Source organism: Rhinolophus sinicus, chromosome 18, assembly GCF_057876585.1.
Source record: "Rhinolophus sinicus isolate RSI-liver-muscle chromosome 18, RSI-T2T, whole genome shotgun sequence".
Lineage (NCBI taxonomy): Eukaryota > Metazoa > Chordata > Mammalia > Chiroptera > Rhinolophidae > Rhinolophus > Rhinolophus sinicus.
In genome coordinates, this window is record NC_142518.1 from 66,845,997 (window position 1) to 66,873,789 (window position 27,793).

Consider the following 27,793-nt stretch of genomic DNA (forward strand, 5'->3'; position numbering starts at 1 on the left):
TGTTTTCTGAAACTTAGTTTTTACTTAGTTTGCTTCCAGCAGGAATAATGAGATTTGCCCTTTGAGAACTTGCTAGAACTTTTGAGTCTACTGGGAGAAAATAGCACGTGCTTAGAGCTATAAAATGGTCAGAAGGCCAAACAAAGCAAAAAGGCTAGTGTATTTAGTTTAGAAAAATTCAAATATCAAAATGCTTTTTTTGTCAATAGTAGGTCTATTTACATGCATAGTTCAGAGTTAAGACAAAGATGTTGTATAAACCACTGGTTTGAGTGTGTCGACAACACAAGAGACTGTTGACATTTACTTGTCTGTTCTAATGCATATTTGATAAGAAAAGCATGGATACCAAAAAGCCCTCTTCAGTCTTGGTAGTCAACCCTAAAAGTTTAAAAATCCACTAATTTTCCATATGTTCACAGTGAAAGAAAAACTGAACAGAAATCATGTGAACAAAATACATGTTATCCTACCTTCTAGATAGTCACTAACCTATAACCAAATTTATTCTGGGACATAGAAAACCTGAAACTTTTACATTCTTATTTATTTTAAGAGGACCAAATGTAGAGCACAAGCAGTCAGAGTGCACATTAGCCCCTCCCCCACCTGCTTCCTTGCAGATAGATCCGAACATAATTAGTTCCCCAGCTCTACCCTATGGCTCTTCCAGCCTACTGTTCTCTCTCTCATAGTGGCATTAAAGAGGGACATGATGTCTCTCCATCAGGCCAACCTCAAGAGGTTATGAGGTACCTTAATAATTAGTAAAGTTCCACTGGAACTACTCGAGCCTATTTATATTCTCAGAATCCTACCCCCAGGTTAGGATTATGGTCAAGTGAATTAAAAGCCTGCCATAGGCTTAGAGAATGTAATAGCATATTGCTTACATGTCAAGCAAAAGAATGCAAAGATAACCAAGATAATCAACTTTATGAGAGACATTGAAATTGAGGGATTTTCTACTCTCATATATAAGCCTTTACTACAATGAATTTGCTGAATAAGATACTTCATATTACAACTGAAGAAGGAAAACTTGCTCAAAACAGCTGAGGAGCTTTCTGAGTATCCTGCACATCCCCAATTTGGGCTTGAATGTTGATTACATGTAGGATTTGTTATTATTACCTTTTCTGCCTACTTCCATGAATATTCTAGACCTTGATATGTTGATTTTAGCAGCAGTCATAACCTGAAGTGTCAATATATTTAGACATTAAGACAAAGAGTGAAGCCTTTCTCATTAGGAACTCGTTATAAGTTTCAAGGAACCTTAAGATTCCAAATCAAAGTCATTGAAGATCAAATTATCATTTGGTCAGCAGTTGTCTAATAGGAACCATATTGTCAAGGTTCCATTGTGCATTTTTCTAAAATCTTACTAAATTTAATTTAGACAGCTGACATCCAGGAAATTGGCAACAGTGGGGGTATCCCAATATATTCCTTTGGAAGCCTCCGTTACCGTGTTTCCCCGAAAATAAGACCTAGCTGTACAATCAGCTCTAATGCGTCTTTTGGAGCAAATATTAATATAAGACATATAAAAAATTATATAAGATCTTATATAAGACTGGATATTATAAGATCCCATCTTATAGTAAAATAAGATGGGGTCTTATATTAATTTTTGCTCCAAAAGACTCATTAGAGCTGCTTGTCCGGCTAGGTCTTATTTTTGGGGAAACACGGTAGTATTTTTTACTTATGTCCAATTAATAAATGAAACAGTTCGCTACCATGAGTTCCTGACCTACCTTTATTTTGTTCAGACTAGTGACTGAAAAAATAAATCTTACTAATCCTTCAAGTCATATAGGTTTCTGGGTAATTTGAAACAACCATTTATCCATTTTTGATCACTAAATGGTAGCAAAATAGGTGCTATAATGCTAATTGAGTAGAAACATTCTTATAAACCTAAGGAGTTGAATTGTCTTTGGGCACAATAAAGTATGGGTTTTTTCCCTCTTTTAAGGGACCTGTCTTCATTCCTTTCTGCTGATTCACTGTGACTACTAACATCCCAGAGCCAGGTGGATGGGAGAAATAAAAAGCATTTTGACAGAAGGAAAAGGCATTTTGCTTATGTCATTAGGTGAATGATTTCCCTAATGAATAAGTAAGTAGGAGCAAAAAAAGTTATCAAAATTCTAAATTGCCTTCTTCTAAAACTAGACATTAATAAACCCTCTTAATAAAAATGGTGATAAAGAGCCATTGTTGACTAAGTCATCCAAAGATGGAGTTCAAGTTTTCACAATTATTTCCAACAGAGCAATGCATGAGAATGACAATATAGCTGACTTTCAATTATTATACAATTATGATTAGCATACTTTCCAGACTTTCTTTCCCAAACAAAGAGCCTAGATAAAATAACAAAAGAGTTATTGAGAAAACAAGAAAATCCTTCGTTTTTTGACAAGCAAAAATAAGTAAAGCATAAATTGCTGTTCACACTGGAAAAGACCATGTTTAAAATAACAGTAAGAATGTACATAGTGTAATATAGTGATGGGGTTCTTGGTAATTTCATGTTTGTTTTATTATTTATGCTTATTATTATGTTTTTGTTAATAATTCTTAAATAAATTTTTGTTTAAAAAATCACTGTACTTAGAAATTTTCTTTGAGGGTGGGAGGGAGGGGAGAATATGACCCGAAGTCCAGGAATAGTAACGACTGGAATCAACAAAATCACCCTGGGTTAAGTTGTTAACCACCTCTGTTATCAGGCCTTGCTGTAGTCATGGCATTCCAGAATGATTAAGTTGTTTTCCCAAGAAAGATTCCGTGGGCTTTGCAAGTATTGTGACTTCTGAAGTTCTTAGGTTCTTGAACCTCAGTGACAACAAAGTTGAATCCAAAAAACAAATGCCAGGGAGTCAAGGCTTATAAGAGATATTGTCTTAAGTAGCTGCCCAAACCTGACCATACCAAGTCAGTTGTTGACGATACAAAGGAGAGCTTAAATGCAGATTAGCATCCTTATTCCTATAAGTCAGAAATTTTCTTTGTTGAAGAAGAATTGAACCTTCCTAGGATCCAGACTGGAGTATTGGTGACAGCACTTGCGCAGGCTCTTTGCCAAAGCCTGAGGGCCACACAAGAAGACTCCCACCACAGACCTGTAAGAATAGAACAGTAGTCAGGGCTAGAATGCATCAAAGGCTGTGATGTTCGTGAGAATGGAGAGCCGGCCTCTGCAGGCCTTTACTACTCCAAACAACCTTGCATAAAAATTCCGTTGACTCCCCTCACATTCTTCATAGTACTTTTCTCACCTTTTCTGCTTGTAAGCCCCAAATATGCTTCCAGTCCTTAGCACTCAGCCTTGCCTAGCCTATAGAGAACAGATAGGAGATTCTGTGCCCTGTGGTGGTTAAGTGCTAGCTAGACTAGAAAGCAAGTCTGCCTGAGTTCAAATCCCAGCTCCGACACTTGTCCCAGCTGTGTGACTTCGGGAAGCTTAACCTCTCTGTGTTACTGTTCCCTACCCCACCCCACACCTGTCAAAAGGACACAAAAAGAGTACCCACCTCATAGGGTTGTTTTGAGGTTTAAATGAAAACAATATACATAAAGCAATCAGAAAAATGCCTGGCACATAGCAAGTGCATATGTGTCAGCTGCCATTAAACCCATCCATTTGAACCCCACTTCAAAATTTCTCACTGAAGAGGCAGTGGAGGGTAATCTATTCTCAGGGTCTCACCCTCTTCCTCCTTCTCTCATACCTTCTCCCCTCATTTTTACTTAATTGAGGTAATTCGCATTTCATAATATTCATCCTTTTAAAGTGTGCAGTTAGTGCTTTTTAGTATAGACAAAAGGTGGGCAACCATCACCACTTTCTAATCAGAACATTTTCATCATCCCAGAAGGAAACCCCACACTCATTAGCAGTAACTCCTCATTTCTTCCTAACTGCTCACCCCCAGCCCTAGACAACCAAATCTACTTTCTGTCTCTAGATTTGTCTATTGTGAACATTTCATATAAATGAAATCGTATGTGGCCTTATTGTCTGGTTTCTTGCACTTAACATACTATTTTCAAGGTTCACCCATGTGGTAGCATGTATCGGTACCTCATTCCTTTTTACAGTTGAATAACATTCCATTGTATGCATCTGCTGCATTTGGTTTATCCATTCATCTATTGATGGACACTTGGGTTGTTTCTACTTTTGGGCTATTCTATGTACATTTGTGTACAAGTTTTTTCAGGGACATATGTTCTGTTTCTCTTGGGAACATACTAAGGAGTGAAATTGCTGGGTCATGTGATAACTCTATGTTTAACATTTTGAAGAAATGCGTTTTCCCCGAGGTTTGCACCGTTTCACATTCCAACAAGCAATGTAGGAGGAACCCTCCTATAATTTCTCCACTTCCTTGTCAACTCTTATTATTGCCGGTCTTTTATTGTGGCAATCCTAGCCCTCTCCCCCTTTTGTATATTTATTTTGTTCCTATCTACTTGCTCCTGGTCTGTCTAAATATGCTTAGATCATCTTTATATTAAACAAGCATTTCCCGGACCCTGCCACTCCTCCAAAACTGTTGACCACACTTCTCTGATATTTCCTCCCTTGGATTCTGTGACACTACTTCTCCACATTCTCCTCCTCCTTCCTTGGTTCATCTTTCTCCCTTCCTACATAATGTAAGCATTCCTTAATACCCTGTAGTCTGTCTCTATCACTGTTAACAATCTCATAATTTCAACTATGGTCAACTCGACCCACTAATTAAAATAATCTCTGTTGCTTATTTGCTGCTTACAGAACATTGTCTCGCTTAATATTCACAACAATCCTGCAAGTGAGAGAGCAGGCATCTATTAACATAACCCCCATTTTACAGATGAGAAATCTGAAGATCAGAGGGTCTTCTAGCTCGAGATCCCAGACCTGGGAAGTCTCAGAACTAGCATTAGGACCCAGGATCAACTGAATTCAAGTTACTGAGTGACCACTGCCTTCATTAATCCTTTCCAGATCACCCCATGTGGGCATAGAGTTTCCCTCCCTCAATGTCCATGCACTTGTTTCACGGAGTGCGTCATTCTGCTTTGAGTTGATTGTATGCATCTCATATTAAAATGTGTGCTCCTTCAAGGTAAGAACCATATTGAGTTTGTCTCTCAGCCTCCAAAGCTTCCTGAATAGTGAGTGCTGAGCTTATAGAAGGTAACCAATAATGTTTGTGGAATTGAATTGATCTTCACCTGCCAAGTTGTTCTGGGAATTTATCTAACATGATCAGCTTAATCTCTTTCCCATCAGAATGGCTGCTCTCATGGCACCACATTTTCCTATACGCTCTATCATGTCTCAAAACCCCTCCAGAAAGACCAAGGTCAGGTAACCAGTTAATTAGATAATGTACTCCCAACACTTGCTACTTTGAGTAGAGCTCACTAAGGCCAAAAGCAATGCATTTGAATTGTATTATTTTGTTTAGTAATACAGATCAGAACTGAGTCTCCTTGCCTCACTATTTGAATAGGAGCTTGTAGGAGCAGCAAACATGTTCTCAATTACAAGATCATGACCCTTATTTGGCTAAAACCTCGGATGGAATTTCCTCAGTTTTAAGCAGGAATCTAAGAATGGTGCAAATAGTTTCTGCCCCAGAGATCTTTTCCAAAGGGTGTTCAACATGTTGTAATACCTTTCCCAAACCTTAGTTCTGCAAACTCAACTAACCAGAGGAGAATACACTTACTTGGGGTGGGTGGTAGCTATTGTACAAAACTCATTGTCCCACATAGGTCTCCCAAAGAAGGTTTTGTGTTTCAGACCTGTCAGGATGTCAGTGGCTTTGTCAAAGTTTAATGCTGCATGACCAGCCTGGAGTCAGAGAAATAAAAAGTTAGAAAAATCAGATCCTGATAACTGTCTCTTCTTTCAGCCATTTTAAAACTTGGACGTGAGGGTGAGGACAGGTAGGAAATCACAAGAAATAATTATTTCCAATAAGCATGCATGATCTTTTGTCTGACATTCAGCTTGCATCCAACATGGGAATTGGTGTGTTGTTTGAACTCACGATGTTGCTGTCCCATCCAGTGAGGAAGAGACGGTAGTTTAGAAAACCCACTTTGCCTAAGTCCTCCATCTCCTGTTCCAGGGAAGCCAATAGGTCATTGAACCAGGCAAAGGCACCTATCTCCCTGCAGATCCAGTAGAAATAGATCTGGAACCAGCAAGAGAAAACACAGCCTTATTAAGTTCCCTTTACAATATGGACTGTGGTGACATGATTAGGTACATATACTCTATATTTGTTGGTCAAGTGAAGGGTGACCTGAAAAATCACCTCTACAGAACAGCAAACATTAGGCAGCATGAATGTCCAGAGTCCTGACAACTTGCCTTATGGAGAGAGACCTCCAATGTCATCTTTGGTTCAAGGTGATTTTAAACTCCAAATTGAAAATGAAGACCCTGTTCTTATGGCTAATCTGTAGAAGCAGATGCCTTGGCGGAAAGAAGTGATCACTTGCTCTCATAACTCCAGGGAGGGGTTACTCTTATCAATTTTAAAGAGCTCAACCCATGAAAGCAATGCACTAGTCAAGCCCAGACCAGATGAAAAGTGGTATGAGGGAGTGTACCGTTTGTGTTTTGAGGCTGTGATCTGCATGCCGGAATTTGTACCAGATGGACTTTAAAATGGAAGCAAAGGGGGTGACCCCAATTCCTGCTCCAACCAACACAGCCACTTCATAATGGAAAACATCCGTGCTGACAGTACCAAACGGACCATCCACCTGAATCCTGGCAGAAGACAGAAGACAACAGGCAAGTGAAGTCTCACCCCCAACCTCAAACATCCTCCTAGAGACTTAGTGGTTTCCACGGCTGATTTTGGGCCTGTTTATTTTCATCATATTATATTGTACCAGACTTAAGGTTCAACAACGATTTGTTTTCTCTTTCCTGCCTTTTGGCATTCCTGATCTGGGTCTCTGCTACTGTCCAGGACCTACCTGGGAACCGGTGAATGCTGTTGTTCAAAAGTCCTTAGGAGATTTTCTGTCCAGTCCCCTACTGCTCGGATATGAATGGAGAAGAAGTCTTCCTCTGGACTAGAGGTCAGAGTAAAGGGATGCCACTCAAGGTAAGAGATTGAGGGGCAATTCACAAAAATATACTGTCCCACTTCCATGCTGAAGCCACGCTTGTTCATCTGCAATTCCAAAACTTTGGATGGATGCATGACAACCTGTGAATGAAGCACAGAGACCAAAGGAGACAATTTCAAATGGAGACAGGGGCAGGTAGACAAAGTAAATGAGTAAAGTTTGAGGGCTGGTGACAGTGGTGAACTGTGAGCACGTCCTTTCAAATGGGGGCAGCAGTTACTTAGGCCAGACAATGTTGGCACTACCAGGTGGCGACTCAATACTATCAGTTCACCTGATTCTTCAAGAGAAGCCAGAAATGCCATTTCTAATGTAAAAGCCTCCATCCAGATTTTTAAGTGTTAGCAACCAGTTTGACTTTCTAAACAATCAGATGTGTGGGCCAAATAGAATACGTCGGTGGGTTAGATCTGGCGCAGGCTGCCAGTTTTGCAGTCTCAGACATAGACCCATGGTGATGATTTCTGTCTAAACCCTCTTCCCATGGTTCTGTCCAGCACTGGAGGAACTGAAGTATTATGTTACCCCGAAATTCTTTTTTTTTATTCTCTTCAGGGTGACGACATGGCAATTTATTTCTATAATCAGGAAGAACAGAACTCTTATCATGGCAAGATGTAATTGCATATGCTTTACCTTGGTAATCACAACCGGCTGCTGGGAGCGATAAAATCGGAGGATCCTTTCAAAGATATAAAGAACAACTGGTGCAAGGATCCACTTCCAAGACTGCACAGAAACAGAGTAAAGAATGTGGTTATACATTAATCTCTTATTTAGAATTTACTTGTGTAGCAGTTTGTTCCCTCATTCAATAAATATTGATTGAGTTGTCTGATGTGTATCATTATTAAGCCACTAATTTTACCAAATCTTGAGGACACAAATGGAAAGGAATAAACTACAATGGTTTTGTTTGCTAATCTGTTACTCATAAAGCAGATCACTTCCTGAAATTTTACAGGTTTCACCAGGAAGCAAAAGAAAAGCACAGAAATTAAGTACACAGTAAATAAATATATATATATATATATATATATATATATATATATATATATATATATATATATATATATATAATTTTAAGAATCTAAGACTGTTTTGCAAGACAACTTGTCTAATCTGAAAAACCAACAGACACGGTAGATGTGTAATAGAAGCAGATGATTAATAACAAAACTAACACAAAAGGGAAAGTACGTGGCTGACACTATTGATAACAACAATATATAAAACTTGGTATTTATCCATCACCTCTTTTCTCAGGTAATCAAAACACCTAACATAGTAATATGTTTTTTATCTTGTCTACACTTTTTTCAAAGCAACCTTTCTATCCCTGAGATCTTCTTAAAGGTAGCAAGTTGCTTCTATATGCACAGGAGCTACTGAAAATGTATTCCCTAGCAATGTTAAGTAATGTCCTTTCTTGCACAATTGTTCAAGTGTGATACATCAGAACTGTGTGGAATGAGGTTTCTTATACTGTTTCAGGTAAATAACTTCCTTGGGTAACTCTGGGGAGAAAAGGGGCAGAGATAGGGCTAGTGAACCTGAGAGTGGGTATTATACAATCTGATGCTACTTCTTATTTGGAAAAAATCCCTAGCTGAATTCAGAAGACATGAATTCAGCTCCCCCCGAAAAAAAAGAAAGAAAAGAAAGTGTGCACAAAGTATACAAGTATAGTAATGGCCGCATTAGTTTTCCTAAGGAAAAAAAAAGACAAAATGGTGTACTATACATTTTTTTGCCAATACCAAACTTTTTAAAATTTTATTTTTTTGTATTGAGAGATAATTGACATATAATATTATATTAGTTTTAGGTGTACAACATAATGATTCGATATTTGTATATATTGCAAAATGATCACCACCACAAGTCTAGTTAACACCTTAGATAGTTACAAAAATATTTTCTTATGATGAGTACTTTTAAAATCTACTCTCTTGGCAACTTTCAAATACGCAATACAGTATTAACTGTAGTCACCATGCTGTACATTACACTCACAGGACTTATTTGTTTGTACCTGTTGACCACTTTCACCCATTTTGTCCACCACCATCCCCTGCCTCTTTAATCTCTGGTAACCTTTAATCTCTTCTCTGTATCTATGAGCTCAGTTTTTTTTTATTATTATTAGATTCCACATGTATGTGAGACCATATGGTATTTGTCTTTGTCTGACTTATTTCACTTAGCCTATTGCCCGCAAGGTCATTAAAAATAACCATGTAGAAAAAATATGAAAAATGGTATACCATACAGCTTTCTAAAAACAGATGTTTCAGAAAAAATATTTGACAACAGAGGAAAGTATCCAATGATATAGATGAAGAGGAAAAAAATATTACCTCTAAGTGGTAGAACTCTGAAATTTTGATTTTTTTTCCTCTGAATATGTTTCTGCGTTTTCCAAATTGTACATAAAAGTGAGTTATTTTTATAATTTTTAAATAGGGAGAATGTGGAGAGAGTACTTTTTAATGTTTATGAAAGAAACAAACCAGTACATTCAAATAGGTGGCAAAACTGGTGTCCTCTCCCTTGGGGTATCACTTGACCAATCAAAGCAACACTTGAGTTTTCAGTCTACCCCCAAATAGGCCAAATATACCTTATCTCAGGCAATCTAGGAGAAAATGATAGACACTGATGTGCAAGGTAAGACAGGGAATTAACAGCTAGTAATGGGCTGATCAAACTTTATAGGTTCCTGTCTTTAAGGGCCTCTTGTCAAATACTACAGAAGGTCTCTGGTTATAACTTACAGCTCCTCTGACTTTTGAAATGAAAGGTGCTGTTAACATATGCCAGGTATGTCCTTTCAAAATTATTTTTTAAATAAGTAATACATGTACATTGCACAAAATTTAAAAGTACAAATCTGCCTTCCATCTCTGTCACCCAGCTCCCCAGAGACAAAGAATGTTATTATTTCGTGAATCCTTCTGGAAATACACATTTAAGTGATAACATTGCATTAAGTACAAATGGTAGCAGACCATACACACTACCCTGCCTTTTTTTTATTTAACTTCTTAGAGATCGGTCCCTGTTCGTACATATGCAGCTGCCTCTTTCACTTCAATAGTTGTAGAGTATTCCATTGTAGGAAGTTCCCATAATTTAACTAGTCTTATATCGATGGGCACTTATTTCTAATCTTTTGTTCTATCAAGCAATGCTACAATGAATAACCTAACACATGTAATTTAACACCTATGCAAGTATGTTTTTAGAAAACCTCCTGGAAGTAGAATTTTAAAGTTTGGTAAATACTGCCAAATCACCCTTACAAGCAGTTGTATAAGTTTACACTCTCACCAGTAATGCACGAGAGCAATGCCAACACAGCTTGTGAACAAACAGGCTCTTTGATCTTGGCTAATCTGTTTGCTTAAAAAAAGAGTATCTTAATGTAGTTTTATTTTGCATTTCTTCCATTATGAATAACATTAAGCATCATTTCATATATTTAAGATTAACATAAATCTTCATTTCTGTGATCTTTCTGTTCATATCTTCTATTATTTTTTATTTGGTTGTTAGGCTTTTTCTTATTTTTAAGTAAACTTTTTATTTTTGAACAGATTTATAGAAAATTTCCAAAATAAAGAGGAGAAATTGTACAGAGAATTCTGATATACCCCACATGCAGTTTCCCCTGTTATTATAATAACATCTTACATTAGTGTGTTACATTTGTTGCAATTAGTGAACCAATATTGAGACATGAATCTTAACTGAAATCTATATGTTATTCACATTTCCTCAGTTTTTGTCTAATGACCTTTTTCTCTTCCAGGATCCCATCCAGGATATAATGTTACATTTGGTCATCATGTCTCCTTAGGCTCCTCTTGGCTGTAATGGTTTCTCAGACTTTGTTTTTGATGATCTTGACAATTTTTAAAAAGATTTTTATTAAAATGTAGCTAACATACAATATTATACTAGTTTCAGGGGTACACCATAGTTATTCAACATTTATATACCTAAATAAGTCATCAGCATGATAAGTTCAGCAACCATCTGACACTGTAGTATGCTCTCACAATATTATTGATTATATTGTCCATGCTGTATGTTACATCCCCAAGACTTATTTGTTTTATACCTGGAAATTTGAGCCTCTTATTCCCCTTCACCTTTCCCCCCCTTTTTAACTTTTCCATTATAGTTGACATTCAATATTATTTTATATTAGTTTCAAGTATATAGCATAGTAGGCTTTTATTGATTTGTAGGAGTCATATATTAGGAAATTAGTTCATGGTCTATAAGTTGTAAATACTTTTCCTCCTTAGTAATTTGTTGCCTGTCTTTATTTATGATGTGTTTTTTTGCCACACAAAATTATATATATATATATATATATATATATATATATATATATATATATATATGATAATAAATTTGAATATATAAAGATAATAAGTTTGAATATATACTTAATCCAATTGTATTATCTTCCCTTTTCTGGCTTCGAGATTTTTTATCTTATTTAGAGAGTATTTTTTACTACTACTCCAGAATTAGAGAAAAAAAATTCCCATGTGGTCTTGGGGGCTTTTATGATTTCTTTCTTTTTTTTAACATTTAAATTCTTGATACATGCATCCTTGATCCATATTTTAGTGTAAAGTGTAGAATAAAGATACAGCTTTTTTTCCTAGATGTTTATTCTATTATCCTAAAGAAAATTATTAAATACTGTATCTTTTCCCCACTGATTTAAATTGACAACTTTAGGGCATATTTTTAAAGATATTTTCCCCTTTCTTGATGAGGACTGAGCTATTGCTCTTCATTCTGCATCTGATTTAAAGACTTTAATCACCCTGAGATCACTTTGAGGCAACACAAGTTAACCTTTCCTTTCCATTTATTCCTCAATCTAACATATTTTATGAGCAATCAAAGATAAGTCATTATATTTACATAATTACACTGAGGCACACCTTGGGTTCCCTGGAACCCAGTTTCTTCATCATCCATTGTCTAACAATAATTTCCAAGTATGTTCTTATAACACCAATGAAAGCCAACCTCAAGAATGCTTTTAAAAACAAAGTTGAACTCATAGAAACAAAATAGAAAGGTGGTTAATCAGGGGTTGGTGGTGGGGATCATGATGCGGGCAGAATGGGGAGATGTTGGTGAAAGGGTACAAACCTTCAGTTATAAGATGAATAAGTTATGGGGATCTAAGGTGCAATATGGTGATGTTAGTTACTAGTACCATATAGTGTACTTGAAATTTGCTAAGAGAATAGATCTTAAGCATTCTCATCACACACACACACACACACACACACACACACACGCACGCACGTGCATGCACACACACGCACGCGCATGCACACACACACACAAATGGTAACTACGTAAAATGACGGATGTGTTAATTAACCTCACTGCAGTAATCATTTCACAAAGTATACATATATCATTCATCACATTATACACTTTAAGTATATACAATTTTATCAACTATACTTCAATAAAGCTAAAAAACAGTTTTCTTTTTCTCAAAAACATCGACTGGGTTCTACAAATAAGTTTTGGGATAGTACAGTGGTCAATGGTCAAGAGCATAATCTTTGGGATTCAAAAGGCCTGGGCTTGAATTCTAGCTCCACAAGTTACTTACTGTGAGAGCTTCACAATTCACTTAATCTCTCTGAATCCCAGCCCTTATATCTCAAAATGGAGACAAAAGAAGTATCTACCTCATAGGTTATTGCTATGTATAAATGAGATAATCTATGCTATGCAGCAAACTTGGCCCATGGTAAATACTATTCATAATGCAGGTTATCATTATTTCCTTTCGAGAGGGTCTCACAAAATGCATTAACCATTAGTTGTTCCTCTTCAGGGTTATCTGCTAATGATAGTTCACTAGCTTGTTGCCAGTGATACTGTAATTCCTTGATGGTAGGAACCTTGTGAATATAGCCGCTGAGCTAATAATAATAATAAGTAATAATAACAACAATAACAGCTCCTAACAAGAGTCTATCCTTGTCCATAGGGTTTTTACCTCAGCGGGGTTCCCTTCAAACCTGGGCGGCTTGCAGTGGGAGTTATGATCATTCCACTTTTCAAAAGACTCTGCACACCTGTGAGGATGATTCTCCTTCATGCTCTCTTCCGTTTGACCCCGTACAATTCCACTAAAATAGACAAAGGAGGACAGTTTGGAGCGAAGAATTATGCAAGGTCAGGGTCTGGTGCATGAGAAAGGAGTTTGAGGACCTTACCCAATGCCGTGAATTCCTAAGCCGATGAAGTAAATAATAAAAATGTGGTGTGTATACCAGAAGACCTCAAAATAATTCCTCCGGATAAACTCCGTAGCGGAAGTCACCATGAGAACCAGAGCTATTGTGATGATCACTCCAGTGAGACCAGGAATGCTGGTGAATGTCACATACGTCACTGTCTATGAAAGGAGAAATATCAGAGAGTGACATCATCAAAATGGCGGCGTGAGGTGAACCTCTGGAAATCTCCCCTGGAATTTACAACAAATTGAACAACCATAACTCCACAAAGGAATCCCTGCACAGCAGACAGGCGAGATGAAGAGGGTCACTACTCAATTCACCTAAAGTGGGGCAAATTGCACGAGCAGGGGAGGAGTGAAGGGAGAAGTGCAGGAACGGAGCCGCTCCCTGCTCTGAGCTCGCTGCATCCCGGAACTACGGCAGCTGCGGGAGACGGAAGACCTCGGACTGCTAGGGCTCCGTTTATGGCCCACAGGGCTGAGGGGACAGCATATAACGTGGCTGAACCCAACGCTCACGGCAGAGACCTCGGAGCAAAGACTGAGGGAAGAAGGCTGAAAATGATGGTTTAAGCCTCACTGCTGAGCAGCGAACGGAAGCCTTAGGCACTGAGACTAGCTGCCCCCTCCCTACCCTCACAGAGCTCGCCCCACTCCCAACTTCCCAGTGCTAGAAGCAGAAGAGTAGCAGTGTCAGATCAAAACAACAGAATATTTGTAATTCTGAGAACTGTGGTCCACAGACACAGATTTGCAGCCCACCTAGTTAAAGCAAAGGGGAGAGAGCTATGGAAACGGGACTGGCTGTGGTGGCGGTCCCGCCATCACTCTGGGCCACCTCTCACAACTCATCCCTCCCCTGTGCCCACCCATCTGGGTGGATCCCTGCAGGAGTAAACAGAACTGCTGAAGCACACGGGCTCTGAATCTGGTGCAGCAAGAGCTTCGGAACTTCAAAAGCTCATACCCACAGGGACGCGTCACTGTATTACCCAGGCAAACTGTTAACAGAGCAGAAGCCCCACTTCCAGGGACTCACCCCATTGTATGACAAGCTGGAATAGTGCAGAGAAAACATAACACTACAGTGTGTGAGAGAGAAAAAAAGGCTGCAGTTGGAGAGAAAATAAAACATTGTACCAGCACATACTGGAAAACAAAACAAAGACCTCTTCCTATCAACCTGTTGAAGAACTCACTCCTGTAGATGTCTAGGAAGAGAAATAATAAATCATTAATTGCCATGAATAATGAAGGCAACAAGACAGCTCAGAAAGAAAGTGAAAGTCTCCAGAAAATGAACTTAAAGATATGGAAATATGTGACTTAAATGACAGAATTCAAGATTGCAGTTCTGAAAAAACTCAACGAGATGCAAGAAAACACAGAAAGGCAGTTTAATGAACTCAGAAGCACAATCAAAGAACAACAACAACATTTTACAAAGATTTGAAATGTCAAGGAAGAAGCAAATAGAATTTCTAGAGAGATTAAGAACTCAATAGAATAAATTAAGAATGAAGTAGTCAGCTTAGGTAGTAGAGTTGACCAGATGGAGGAAACAATCAGTGATATCGAAGATAGAAACCTGGAAATGACACAGATGGAAGAAGAAAGAGACTTGAGACTTAAAATAAATGAAAGAACTCTGCAAGAACTTTCTGACTCCATCAGAAAGAGCAATACAAGAATAATGGGCATACCAGAAGGAGAAGAAAGAGAGAAGGGAATAGAGAATATATTCAAACAAATTGTCGAGAACTTCCCAAACTTGTGGACAGAACGGGATCCTCGAATCCAAGAAGCAAATAGATCACCTAATTACCTCAACCCCAACAGGCCATCTCCAAGGCACATTGTATTGAAGCTGTCTAAAATCAACGACAAAGAAAGAATCCTCAAGGCAGCCAGGGAAAAGAAGACAGTAACCTGAAAAGGAAAGCCCATTAGATTATCGTCAGATTTTTCAGCAGAAACTCTACAAGCCAGGAGGGAGTGGAACCAAATATTCAAACTATTGAAAGCGAGAAATTATGAGCCAAAAATAATATATCCAGCAAAGAAATCCTTTAGATATGAAGGAGGAATAAAGACCTTCCCAGACATACAGAAGCTGAGGAAATTTTCTAATATATGACCTGCACTACAAGAAATACTAAAGGAGGCTATTCGACCACCATCAACAGGGACAATTTGTGGCAACCACAACATAAAAAGGGGGATAGTAAAGGCCTGAACCGGAATATGGGAATGGAGAAAGCAAGCATGCTGAAGAAAATGGAATAATCTAAATATAAAACTTTCTTTTACATAAACTTAAAGGCAACCATTCAAAAAAACTCCAGAACTGAAACATATACTGTAATAAAAGAAAAACAGAGGGAAACATCAAAGAATACCACCACACAGGAATAATGGACAACAACAGAAAGGTAAAGAAACCATAGAGACACAATCTTACCAGAAAACTAAAGATAGAATGACAGGAAATCCTCACATATCAATAATCACCCTAAATGTAAATGGACTGAACTCACCAATAAAAAGGCACATAGTAGCAGATTGGATCAAAAAACTAAACCCAACCTATACTGTCTCCAAGAGACACATATCAGCTACAAGGACAAGCATAGACTCAAAGTGAAAGGGTGGAAATTGACACTCCAAGCAAATGGTATCCAGAGATAATCACGTATAGCCATACTGATATCAGATGAAAGAGACTTCAGGGTGAAAAAGGTAACAACAGACAAAGATGAACAGTTCATAATGATAAAGGGGACTATACAACAAGAAGACATAACAGTCATCAATATTTATGGCCCCAACCAGGGAGCACCGAAATATACCAAGCAACTACTAACAGAGCTAAAGGGAGAAATTGACAAAAACACAATAATACTAGGGGACCGAAATACATCATTGACAGCTATGGATAGATCATCCAAACAGAAAATAAATAATGAAATTGCAGCCCTAAATGACACATTAGATGAAATGGGCATAATTGACATATGTAGAGCACTTCATCTTAAAACATCAGACTATACATTCTTTTCTAGTGTACATGGAACATTCTCAACGATAGACCATGTATTGGGATATAAAACTAACCTCAGGAAATTTAAGATTGAAATCATACCAAGCATATTCTCTGATCACAAGGCTTTGAAATTGGATATCAACTGCAAAAAGAAATCAGGAAAAACCACAAATACATGGAGATTAAACAACATACTTTTAAAGAACGACTGGGTCAAACAAGAAATTAGAGGAGAGATCAAAAGATACATAGAAACAAATGACAATGAAAGTACACCCTACCAAAATGTTGGGGTTGCAGCAAAAGCAGTTTTAAGAAGGAAATTTATATCATTACAGGCCTATCTCAAGAAACAAGAAAAATCCCAAATAAATAACCTCATGTTACACCTTAAAGAACTAGAAAAAGAATAACTTAATGAAACCCAAGGTCAGCAGAAGAAAGGAAATAATAAAAATCAGAGCAGAACTAAATGAAACAGAGGACAAAGAGGCAATAGAAAAAATTACTCTGACAAAGAGCTGGTTATTTGAAAAGATTAACGAAATTGACAAACCCTTGGCTAGGTTCACTAAGATGAAAAGAGAGAAGACACTAATAAACAAAATCAGAAATGAAAAAGGGGATATTATCACCGATGCCACAAAAATACAAAGGATCATCCAAGAATACTATGAAGGACTATATGCCACCAAATTCAATCACATAGAAGAAATGCACAAGTTCTTAGAAACATATAGCCTTCCTAGGCTGAACCATGAAGAAATGGAAAATTTAAACAGACCGATCACCAGTCAGGAAATTGAATCAGTCATCCAAAATCTTCCCAAAAGCAAAAGTCCGGGACCAGATGACTTCACTAGTGAATTCTACCAAACCTTCAAAGAGGAGGATCTAATACCAATCCTGCTCAAACTCTTCCAAAAAATTGAAAAAGAGACAGTACTCCTTAACTCATTTTATGAAGCCGACATTACCCTGATACCAAAACCTGGTAAGGACAGCACAAAAAAAGAAAACTACAGACCAATATCTCTGATGAATACAAATGCAAAAATCCTAAACAAAATTCTAGCAAATCGAATGCAACAATGCATTAAAAAATTATTCATCACGACCAAGTAGGGTTCATCCCCGGAGCACAAGGATGGTTCAACACGCAAAATCATCAATGTGATACATCACATAAACAAAATAAAGGACAAAAATCATATGATTATATCAATTGATACAGAAAAAGCATTTGACAAGATACAACATCCATTTATGATTAAAACACTTAATAAAATATGTATAGAAGGAAAATACCGTAACATAATAAAGGCCATATGTCATACAGGAGACCCTGCCCGCTGCGCCATTTGTCGTGTGGGGCGGCCTGCGGGCTCTCTGCTCCTGCTCCCCACATAAGAACACAGGATATGGTGAGGCCAAAAGGGAACACTCACGGAGCCACAAATAGGGCAGTCACACCACTAAATTCTTGCTGACTGCTGGGTTGGAGACACAGGAAGCAGAAGCCACACTGTCTGCAACCTGCTGTCCACTTCTCTGCAATCCGCAACCCGCTCTCCGCCATGCTAACTGCAATCGCGCTTGCCAGCCCAGCCACCATCTTCTTGCTAGCCTCCATTTTCTGCTAGCGTAGCCACAGCAGTTATATTAGTGGCCAACAGCGCACTGGTCACAGCCGACAGCCAACTAGCCACAGCTGATGGCCATGCAATCACAGTTGACGGCCATCCACTACCGGAGCCAGCACCCCTCCACGTGAGGCCGAGAAACTGGAAATTGCACTCCCGGCCCTGTCCCCACACCATATATGACAAATCCTCAGCTAATCTCATAATTAATGGTGAAAAACTGAAGCCCTTTAGTCTACATTCAGGAACACGACAGGGCTGCCCCCTATCAACATAGTGTTGGAAGTCCTTGCCAGAGCAATCAGGCAAGAGAAAGAAACAAAAGGCATCCAAATTGGGAATGAAGAAGTTAAATTGTCACTCTTTGCAGATGACATGATGCTATGTATAGAAAACCCTAAAGACTCCACCAAAAAGCTTTTAGAAACAATCAACGAATACAGTAAAGTTGCTGGCTACAAAATCAACATACAAAAGTCCATTGCATTCCTATATACTAACAATGAAATCTCAGAAAAAGAAATACAAAAAACAATTCCTTTTGCAATTGCAGCAAAAAGAATAAAATACCTAGGAATAAACTTAACCAAGGATGTGAAAGACCTATTTGCTGAAAACTATAAGACATTTTTGAAAGAAATTGAAGAAGACACCAAGAAATAGAAAGACAGTCTGTGCTCATGGATTGGAAGAATCAACATAGTTAAAATGGCCATATTACCCAAAGCAATATACAGATTCAATGCAATCCCGATCAAAATCCCAATGGCATTTTTTAAAGAAATAGAACAAAAAATCATCAGATTTGTTTGGAACCACAAAAGACCCCGAATAGCCAAAGCAATCTTAAGAAAAAAGAACAATAATGGAGGTATCACACTTCCTGACTTTAGCTTGTACTACAGGGCTACAATAATCAAAAAAGCATGGTATTGGCAGAAAAACAGACACATAGACCAATGGAATAGAATTGAGAACCCAGAAATAAAACCACATAAATATGGACAGATAATTTTTGACAGAGAAGCTGAAAACATGCAATGGAGGAAAGACAGCCTCTTCAATAAATGGTGCTGGGAGAATTGGATAACCATGTGCAAAAGAAGGAAACTGGACTACTGTCTGTCACCATGTACCAAAATTAATTCAAAATGGATCAAAGACTTAAGCATAAGACCTGACACAATAAACTGCGTAGAAGAAAACATAGGTACTAAACTTATGGACCTTGGGTTCAAGGAGCATTTTATGAATTTGACTCCAAAGGCAATGGAAGTAAAAGCTAAAATAAACGAATGGGACTATATGAAACTTAAAAGCTTCTGCACAGCAAAAGAATTCATCAACAAAATAAAGAGGAAACCAACTGAATGGGAGAAGATTTTTGCCAACAGTGCCTCTGATAAGGGGCTAATATCCAAAATATACAAGGAACTCATGCAACTAAACAACAAAAAACCAAACAATCCAATTGAAAAATGGGCAGAGGACTTGAAGAGACATTTTTCCAAAGAGGACATACAAATGGCAAATAGACATATAAAAAAATGCTCAGCATCACTAATCATCAGAGAAATGCAAATAAAAACTACAATGAGATATCACCTCACCCCAGTCAGAATGGCTATCACCAACAAGACAAATAGTAAGAAGTGTTGGAGATGCTATGGATAAAAAGAAACCCTCATACACTGCTGGTGGGAATGCAGACTGGTGCAGCCGTTATGGAAGGCAGTGTGGAGGTTCCTCAAAAAATTACGAATAGAATTACCATATGACCCAGCAATCCCTCTCCTGGGTATCTACCCAAAAAAAATCTGAAAACATTTATACATAAAGACACGTGTGCTCCAATGTTCACTGCAGCTTTGTTTACGGTGGCCAAGACATGGAAACAACCAAAATGTCCTTCGATAGATGAATGGATAAAGAAGTTGTGGTATATATACACAATGGAATACTATTCGGCGGTAAGAAAAGATGATATAGGAACATTTGTGACAACATGGATGGATCTTTAGAGAGTAATGCTGAGCGAAATAAGTGAGACAGAAAAAGCAGAGAACCATGTGATTTCACTGATATGTGGTATATAAACCAAAAACAACAAAAGAACAAGACAAACAAATGAGAAACAGAAACTCATAGACACCGACAATAGTTTAGTGGTTACCAGAGGGTAACGGGGGTGGGGGGTGGGAGATGAGGGTAAGGGCGATCAAATATATGGTGATGGAAGGAGAACTGACTCTGGGTGGTGAACAGACAATAGGATCTATAGATGATGTAATAGAGAATTGTACACCTGAAATCTATGTAATTTTACTAACAATTGTCACCCCGATAAATTAAAAAAATAAATTAAAAAAAAAAAAAAAAGAACACATACTGAATTTTGAAGACTGGTACAAAAAGAAAAATGTAAGCATTTGATTTTAAGTAGAGATTGCATCATAAAATAGTAATATTTTGTATATAGTGGGGTAATAAAATACATTATTAAAATTTAAAAAAAATTAAAATGAATAAAAAATAAAAATGGAAAGACATTCCGTGCTCATGGATTGGAAGAATCAACATAGTTAAAATGACCATATTATCCAAAGCAACATACAGATTTAATGCAATCCCCATCAAAATCCCAATGGCATTTTTTAAAGAAATAGAGCAAAAAATCATCAGATTTGTTTCGAACCACAAAAGACCCCGAATAGCGATAGCAATCTTAAGAAAAAAGAACAATACTGGATGTATCACACTCCCTGACTTTAGCTTGTACTACAGGGCTACAATAATCAAAACAGCATGGTATTGGCAGAAAAACAGACACGTAGACCAATGGAATAGAATTGAGAACCCAGAAATAAAACCACATAAATATGGACAGATAATTTTTGACAAAGAAGCTGAAAACGTACAATGGAGAAAAGACAGCCTCTTCAATAAATGGTGCTGGCAGAATTGGAAAGCCACGTGCAAAAGAATGAAACTGGACTGCTATCTGTCACCATGTACCAAAATTAATTCAAAATGGATCAAAGACCTAAGCATAAGACCTGAATAAGTCAGATAGAAAAAGCAGAGAACCATATGATTTCACTGATATGTGGTATATAAACCAAAACCAACAAAAGAACAAGACAAACAAATGAGAAACAAAATCTCATAGACACAGACAATAGTTTAGTGGTTACCAGAGGGTAAGGGGTTTGGGGGGTGGGAGATGAGGGTAAGGGAGATCAACTATATGGTGATGGAAGGAGAACTGACTCTGGGTGGTGAACACACAATGGGATTTATAGATGATGTAATACAGATTTGTACACCTGAAATCTATATAATTTTACTAACAATTGTCACCCCAATAAATTTAAAAAAGTAACCTTAAAGGGAAACGATGTTACATTAAAAAGCTAACAAGTCTCTGAAAAAAAAAAAAAAGAAAGAAAGAAAGAAAGACCTGAAACAATAAACTGCATAGAAGAAAACATAGGTACTAAACTTATGGACCTTGGGTTCAAAGAGCATTTTATGAATTTGACTCCAAAGGCAACGAAGTAAAAGCTCAAATAAGTGAGTGGGACAATATCATACTTTAAAGTTTCTGCACAGCAAAAGAAACCATCGACAAAATAAAGAGGCATCCAACTGCACGTGAGAAGATTTTTGCAAACAGTGCCTCCGATAAGGGGCTAATATCCAAAATATACAAGGAACTCATGCAACTCAATAACAAAAGAACAAACAATCCAATTGAAAAATGGGCAGAGGACCTGAAGACAGATTTCTCCAAAGAGGACATACAAATGGCAAATAAACATATGAAAAAATGCTCAACATCACTAATCATCAGAGAAATGCAAATAAAAACCACAATGAGATATCACATCACCCCAGTTAGAGTGGCCATCATCAACAAGACAAATAGTAACAAGTGTTGGAGAGGCTGTGGAGAAAAAGGAACCCTCATCCACTGTTGGTGGGAATGCAGACTGGTGCAGCCGTTATGGAAGGCAGTGTGGAGGTTCCTCAAAAAATTACGAATAGAATTGCCATATGACCCAGCAATCCCTCTCCTGGGTTTCTACCCCAAAAATCTGAAAACATTTATAGATAAAGACATGTGTGCTCCAATGTTCATTGCAGCTTTGTTTACGGTGGCCAAGACATGGAAACAACCAAAATGTCTGTCGATAGATGAAAGCATAAAGAGGTTGTGGTATATATACACAATGGAATACTATTCGGCGGTAAGAAAAGATGAAATAGGACCATTTGTGACAACATAGATGGATCTGGAGATTATAAATGCTAAGTGAAATAAGTCAGACAGAAAAAGCAGAGAACCATATGATTTCACTGATATGTGGTATATCAACCAAAAACAACAAAAGAACAAAGCAAACAAATGAGAAACAGAAACTCATAGACACAGACAATAGTTTAGTGGTTACCAAAGGGTAAGGGGGTGGGAGGTGGTAGATGAAGGTAAAGGGGATCAAGTATATGGTGATGGAAGGAGAACTGACTCTGGGTGGTGAACACACAATGTGATTTATAGATGATGTAATACCGAATTGTACACCTGAAATCTATGTAACTTTACTAACATTTGTCACCCCAATAAACTTTGATTTTAAAAAAAAGGAAGAAATATCAGCTTGACACAATATCTACTAAGGATAGCATGCCTTCGATGTTCATGACAAGAACTCAGATGCTTTGCCATTGAGTCAACTCACCGTGTTTGGAGACTTGATGGGATTTAGCCAAGAAACCCCCTCTTCCTCTTGAAATAGGCTAGAGAGAACAGAAGCAAGGGATCCATCTGTGGCCTGTCGGCTCCTGCTGTATCGTTCAAAGTTAAACAGGTGTGCAATGATGTGAATAGCTAAATGGAAAAATGGAAAGAAATATGAGAGCTGTCTCAGGAACATCATGGCAGGCATGCACTTTAGAAAATGAGAATCCTATAGATAGTGTCTAGCAGAATGCCAAGTCCACAGAAAGTGCCCAATAAACCTTGATCGCAGAGAGATCCAAGATCTTTTTGATATTCTGTTCCCAAAGGAATAGAATGTAAGTTCCAAAAAAAAAAAAAAAAAAAATGTAGGCCTAGAATACTACCTGGCAAACAGTGCCAGGTATAAAATAAAAATTTCTTTTTATTTTTAAGAATGTTTTTATTAAGAATATAGTTAAAATATAATAAAATAAATCTGTAGTTAACATACAGTGTTATATTAGTTTCAGGGGTACACCATAGTTATTCAACATTTATAAACCTAAAGAAGTGATCACCATGATAAGTCCAGCAACCATCTGACACTGTACCACACTATCATCACAATATTATTAACTATCTTCCCCATGCTGTACATTACATCCCAATGACTTATATGTTTTATCTGGAAATTTGAACCTCTTATTACCCTCCACTTTTCCCCCTGCTTTTTAAATTTTTCAGTTACAGTTGACATTCAGTATTATTTTATATTAATTTCAGGTGTATACCCATTTGGTTGGACATTTACATAATTTGGTTAGACATTTACATAATTTAAGAAGTGATCTCCCTGACTTGTCTAGTACCCACCTGAAACTATACATAGTTGTTACCATATTGTAATGTCTATATGCATGGATGAATGAAACTAGATTCTGAATATCTGGAAGCCTCAGTTACCTGTGTGTAGGCAGATCATATATGCCACCAGCTTATGGAAGGTGAGGTTGTGATCCAGTTGCTTTCTCAGGCTGCACCTGCAAAACTATAAATGTAAAGTGATCGAAGTCAGGTGTCTCCAGATGGCTTTATGAAACTCACTAACCCATAACCAACATGTCTTACATAGAGCACGCCAATACCCACCCACATTTGCCCATACCCTTGGCTACCAAAGGAGACCTCTAGCTTCTATTCCTATGACCTTGGTGTAGGGCTGTCCGACTGAGGAGTCCAGGGTGTTTTGCCTTTAATGTGAAAGTTGACCTACGAGTGGTTGGAACTCACTGAGCAAGTTCCCCTCAGGAAGGAAAGCAGGTTTCGACACATGGGAAACAGGATCAGCATGCTGTTGAAATTCAGGCAGCGAGCAGAGGCTCGGGCCCAGGCCAACGCCGACTAGAGCAGAGGAGAGAAGAGACCATCAGCTGCTTCATTTCACCATCTAGCAGGGGAGCACTTGTCTGAGACCTTAAAATGGGCAGGCTGCAGCTTCCTCCCCTCTTTCTCAGTAACTAGAACAAACAGGCCAGGCCCTCCGTTTGCAAATGACCAAAAATTTGCTGAATTTAGTATCGATTTGAGAAATTCCCATGACGGTGGTTTGGAAATGTTTGACTATACATTTATCAGTATGAAAAAGAACAGGATTTAATAATTCCACGTTAAAAAACACAATCTGTGGTTGTAATACTTTGCAACAAGCATGTTTGCTTAATGTACTCAGTTGTGATTTTATTATCATTTGTGAAACGATCTTGAGGATCATATATATTTTGTTTGCATTTTAAATAAAGTGTATATATTTAAAGGTATAATTACAGATGGTGACTATTTTTTCTCTTTTTTGTATTTTCTAAGGTAGCAATTATAAGCATGTAATAATTGTGTAATAAAAATAATTCAAGATTTAAGCACTTGTATTTAAGATGCTTTTAATAATTGAATAAAGCTTAGGCAAATCTAGTGAACCTCTCAGAGCAAAAAGTTTAAACTTAGAGATTTGAAAAGGGAGAGCTTCTGCAAACAGAATTTCAAACTGATTTCCTAGGGTGGCCAGGCAGCAGACATCAAGACTTATCTGATCCACCAGTAGAAACTGTTAGAAAAGGAGACAAGGAATCAGTGCTTCAAAGAAGTATTTAGCCCAGAAACAGGCTTGATTAGGTCTAGGCTGGACAGAATATGCTCAACTCCATGGTAGCTAAATCCAAATTCTTTCCTCAACCCTGTACAACTGGTCTGAGTCAGCTCCATGTACTTCTAACTGCAGGCTATGAGAGTGTGACAGTCTCACAGCAGCCACACAGCTATTGTTGCACTTCAGCTAACAGGTTAGCCTTACGTGTGTGCCTGTCAATGACTTGCTAAGAGGAAGAATATGGGTTCGAGTTAACAATTTCTCAGACTTTTTCTAATAATATTTTTGGCACAAAAACTATTTTTCCATACACCCCAAACCCAGGACAACATGACATCGGTTTAATAAGCCAAAACAAGATCTGCCTCACATCCATAATGGCTTACAATTTGTCAGGCAGCACAGTGAACAAGAGCTGCCCTACTGTTTTTCATTTCTTGCTCTTCCACATGACCTGTGTTTCTCCCTCTGCTGAGTCACACTCCAACTGCTTTTGGTAGAGACAGCCTGTTCCATTTCTGAGTAAAACTTCTCTGCTCATCTCAAAGATCCTGCATTTCCACATTGGTTCCCACAGCTTGCTTATTTGAGTCACAGAGGTTTCTTAAGGCTAAAATTGGCAAGTGAATTGAAAATATAGAACTACAGTTTCACACAGTGGGGGCCATTTGTATAGGATGAATTCTTTTTAGAGAAAATCTTTTTTCCCATTGCAGCACATTGAAATATCCCAATTTATGTGCACTTTTCAACATCAACAGTAACTGATGTTCTACTTCAACTGCTGCTGTCATTAATGCCTCATTGACTATGGATTTAAACTCCTTCTTCAGCTACTTATTTGCTCTGCTTCATAGTGAATTAAAGAAGTCTCTGCATTTTTCTAGAGGGAGCATGAATTTAAGAAATACCCTACAGAATGATTAAATAAATTACGGCACATCAATGCCATGGACTGCTATGCTCTTAAAAGGATGAGAGCTATATGAAATGGTGTAGGGATGGTAAATGTTTAATAATCAGCTTTTGGGGGGAGACAGGGGTCTTGATTTCCAGCATTTGCCAATTTACATGATGTATGTACTCCCACTGTGGCAGATCTCAAGATACCAACTTGATGTCATTGAACACCACTGAATGAAGGGTTGGTAGATTCATACAACTGGCTATTGCAAGCTGGTATTAGCTGGTTCCAGCACATCACTGGTTACATACCCACATGAAAAGATATCTGAGATAAACCAAGTGTAAGAAGAAATTTCTAGCCAATGTCTACAACGTGACTCCTTTTGTGGTTAAAACAAAAACAAAAACAAAAACTATGTGTCCTACTGAATGTGTTTATCAAAACTCAAAGAACAGTACACCAAAAAGTGCAAATTTTACCATATACAGGAAAAAAAATGAATAAGAATAGTATACCTACCTCAAAAACAAAACAAAACCCATATGTCTGATGTATTTGTGAGCATATTTCAGTATGTCTACATATGCACACACACCAAACTATTAACAGTGGTTATCTTTAGGCAATGAGATGGGAAGGTGATTTTCACATTTTATTTATACACGCCTATATCATTTGACCTCACTGAAAGCAGTATCGTTTATAATTATTTTTTTTTAATAGAGAAGACCTTTAAAAATGAAATGTCCACAGGATATCAGCATGAGGCATGATTCATTTTTCCGCTGTTGACTTTTTGGTCATAAAGCAATTCAGCTCTTAATAATTAGTCACATTTATTGCATCATTCTCTTCATTAAAAGCTATTATAAAGCAAATTAGCATTTCCTTTGGAGTTATAGTTTCCAAAGAAGGATCAAAAACCAACATTTAAAATGGAAAACAGCAGGGTGAAATAAGCCATGAACAGAACATTCAAATTATTTGTGATCTCAACATGAATCCTTTGATTATAGAAAGAAAAGAAGGATTCTTTTTTTTCAAAAAGACAGGCTCTCTTTAAACTCGTACATGAGACAGGTCTTTGTGGAAAGCTAGCAGAAAAAGACATCATCAAGAAAGGGATTTAACTAAATCCTTTACCCGTTACTGAATAACTTACTAGAGTTAGCAGTCACATTTGCTTCTCTAATTGGGTAGTGGCCAGATTGATGAGCCTGTGAGAGAACCATTCTCACCTCCTTGCTTCCTCCTAGAAACTTCCACACCAATGTGCCCTATCCACCCCCACCCTTCCTCTTTTATTCTTTTTTTATTATTAAATTTACTGTGATGACATTGGTTAATAACATATAATTTTCAAGTATACAACTTTATAAAACGGTATCTGTATACTCTATCGTGTGCTCACCACTCGAAGTCTAGTCTCCCTCTGTCACCATGTATTTGACCCCCTTTGCCCTCTTCATCCTCCCCATCCTCCCCTTCTGTTCTGGTAACCACCATTTTGTTGTCTGTATCTACCAGTTTTTTGTTTGTTTGGGTTTTTTTTTGGGGGGGGTTGTTTATTTGTCCATTTGTTACCTTTTGTTTTATATCCTACATATGAGTGAAATCATACAGTTCTTGTCTTTTTATTTTTGACTTATTTCACTTAGCATGATACTGTCAAGATCCATCCATGTTGTTGCAAAGAGCAATATGTCATCTTTTTTATGGCTGACTAGTATTCTCTTGTATATAAGCACCATGTCTTCTATTCTTAATTTGCCACTTCCCTCGCCTTCTCCATCCTCTTACTCTGACCTGACTCCCACCTTTCTGCAGGCCTTCAGTTCTGCAGCCCCGCACACCTCTCTGAGTATCCAT

At 37.7% G+C, this 27,793-nt stretch overlaps 1 protein-coding gene across 1 annotated transcript; it reads right to left on the reverse strand.

Moving 5' to 3' along the window:
* Nucleotides 1–2,463: 2,463 nt before the first annotated feature.
* Nucleotides 2,464–27,793, reverse strand: NOX1 (NADPH oxidase 1). The gene is made up of 12 exons (XM_088794753.1): nucleotides 27,725–27,793; nucleotides 24,165–24,275; nucleotides 23,838–23,922; nucleotides 22,894–23,042; nucleotides 13,440–13,621; nucleotides 13,220–13,352; nucleotides 7,801–7,893; nucleotides 7,009–7,244; nucleotides 6,634–6,796; nucleotides 6,066–6,212; nucleotides 5,742–5,866; nucleotides 2,464–3,137 (listed from the first exon to the last, which is right to left on the reverse strand). The coding sequence occupies exons 1-12, from the start codon at nucleotides 27,791–27,793 to the stop codon at nucleotides 3,011–3,013; spliced, it is 1,620 nt and encodes a 539-aa protein (XP_088650879.1). The 3' UTR covers nucleotides 2,464–3,010.

Coding starts and splice junctions, on each gene's coding strand:
- NOX1 (XM_088794753.1), bottom strand. CDS start 27,793: ATGGATACTCAGAGAGGTGTGCGGGGCTGCAGAACTGAAGGCCTGCAG. Junction 24,276..27,724: donor AAGGTGGGAGTCAGGTCAGA/GTAAGAGGATGG, acceptor CCTCTGCTCTAG/TCGGCGTTGGCCTGGGCCCG. Junction 6,797..7,008: donor CAGCATTCACCGGTTCCCAG/GTAGGTCCTGGA, acceptor GTCTTCTGCCAG/GATTCAGGTGGATGGTCCGT.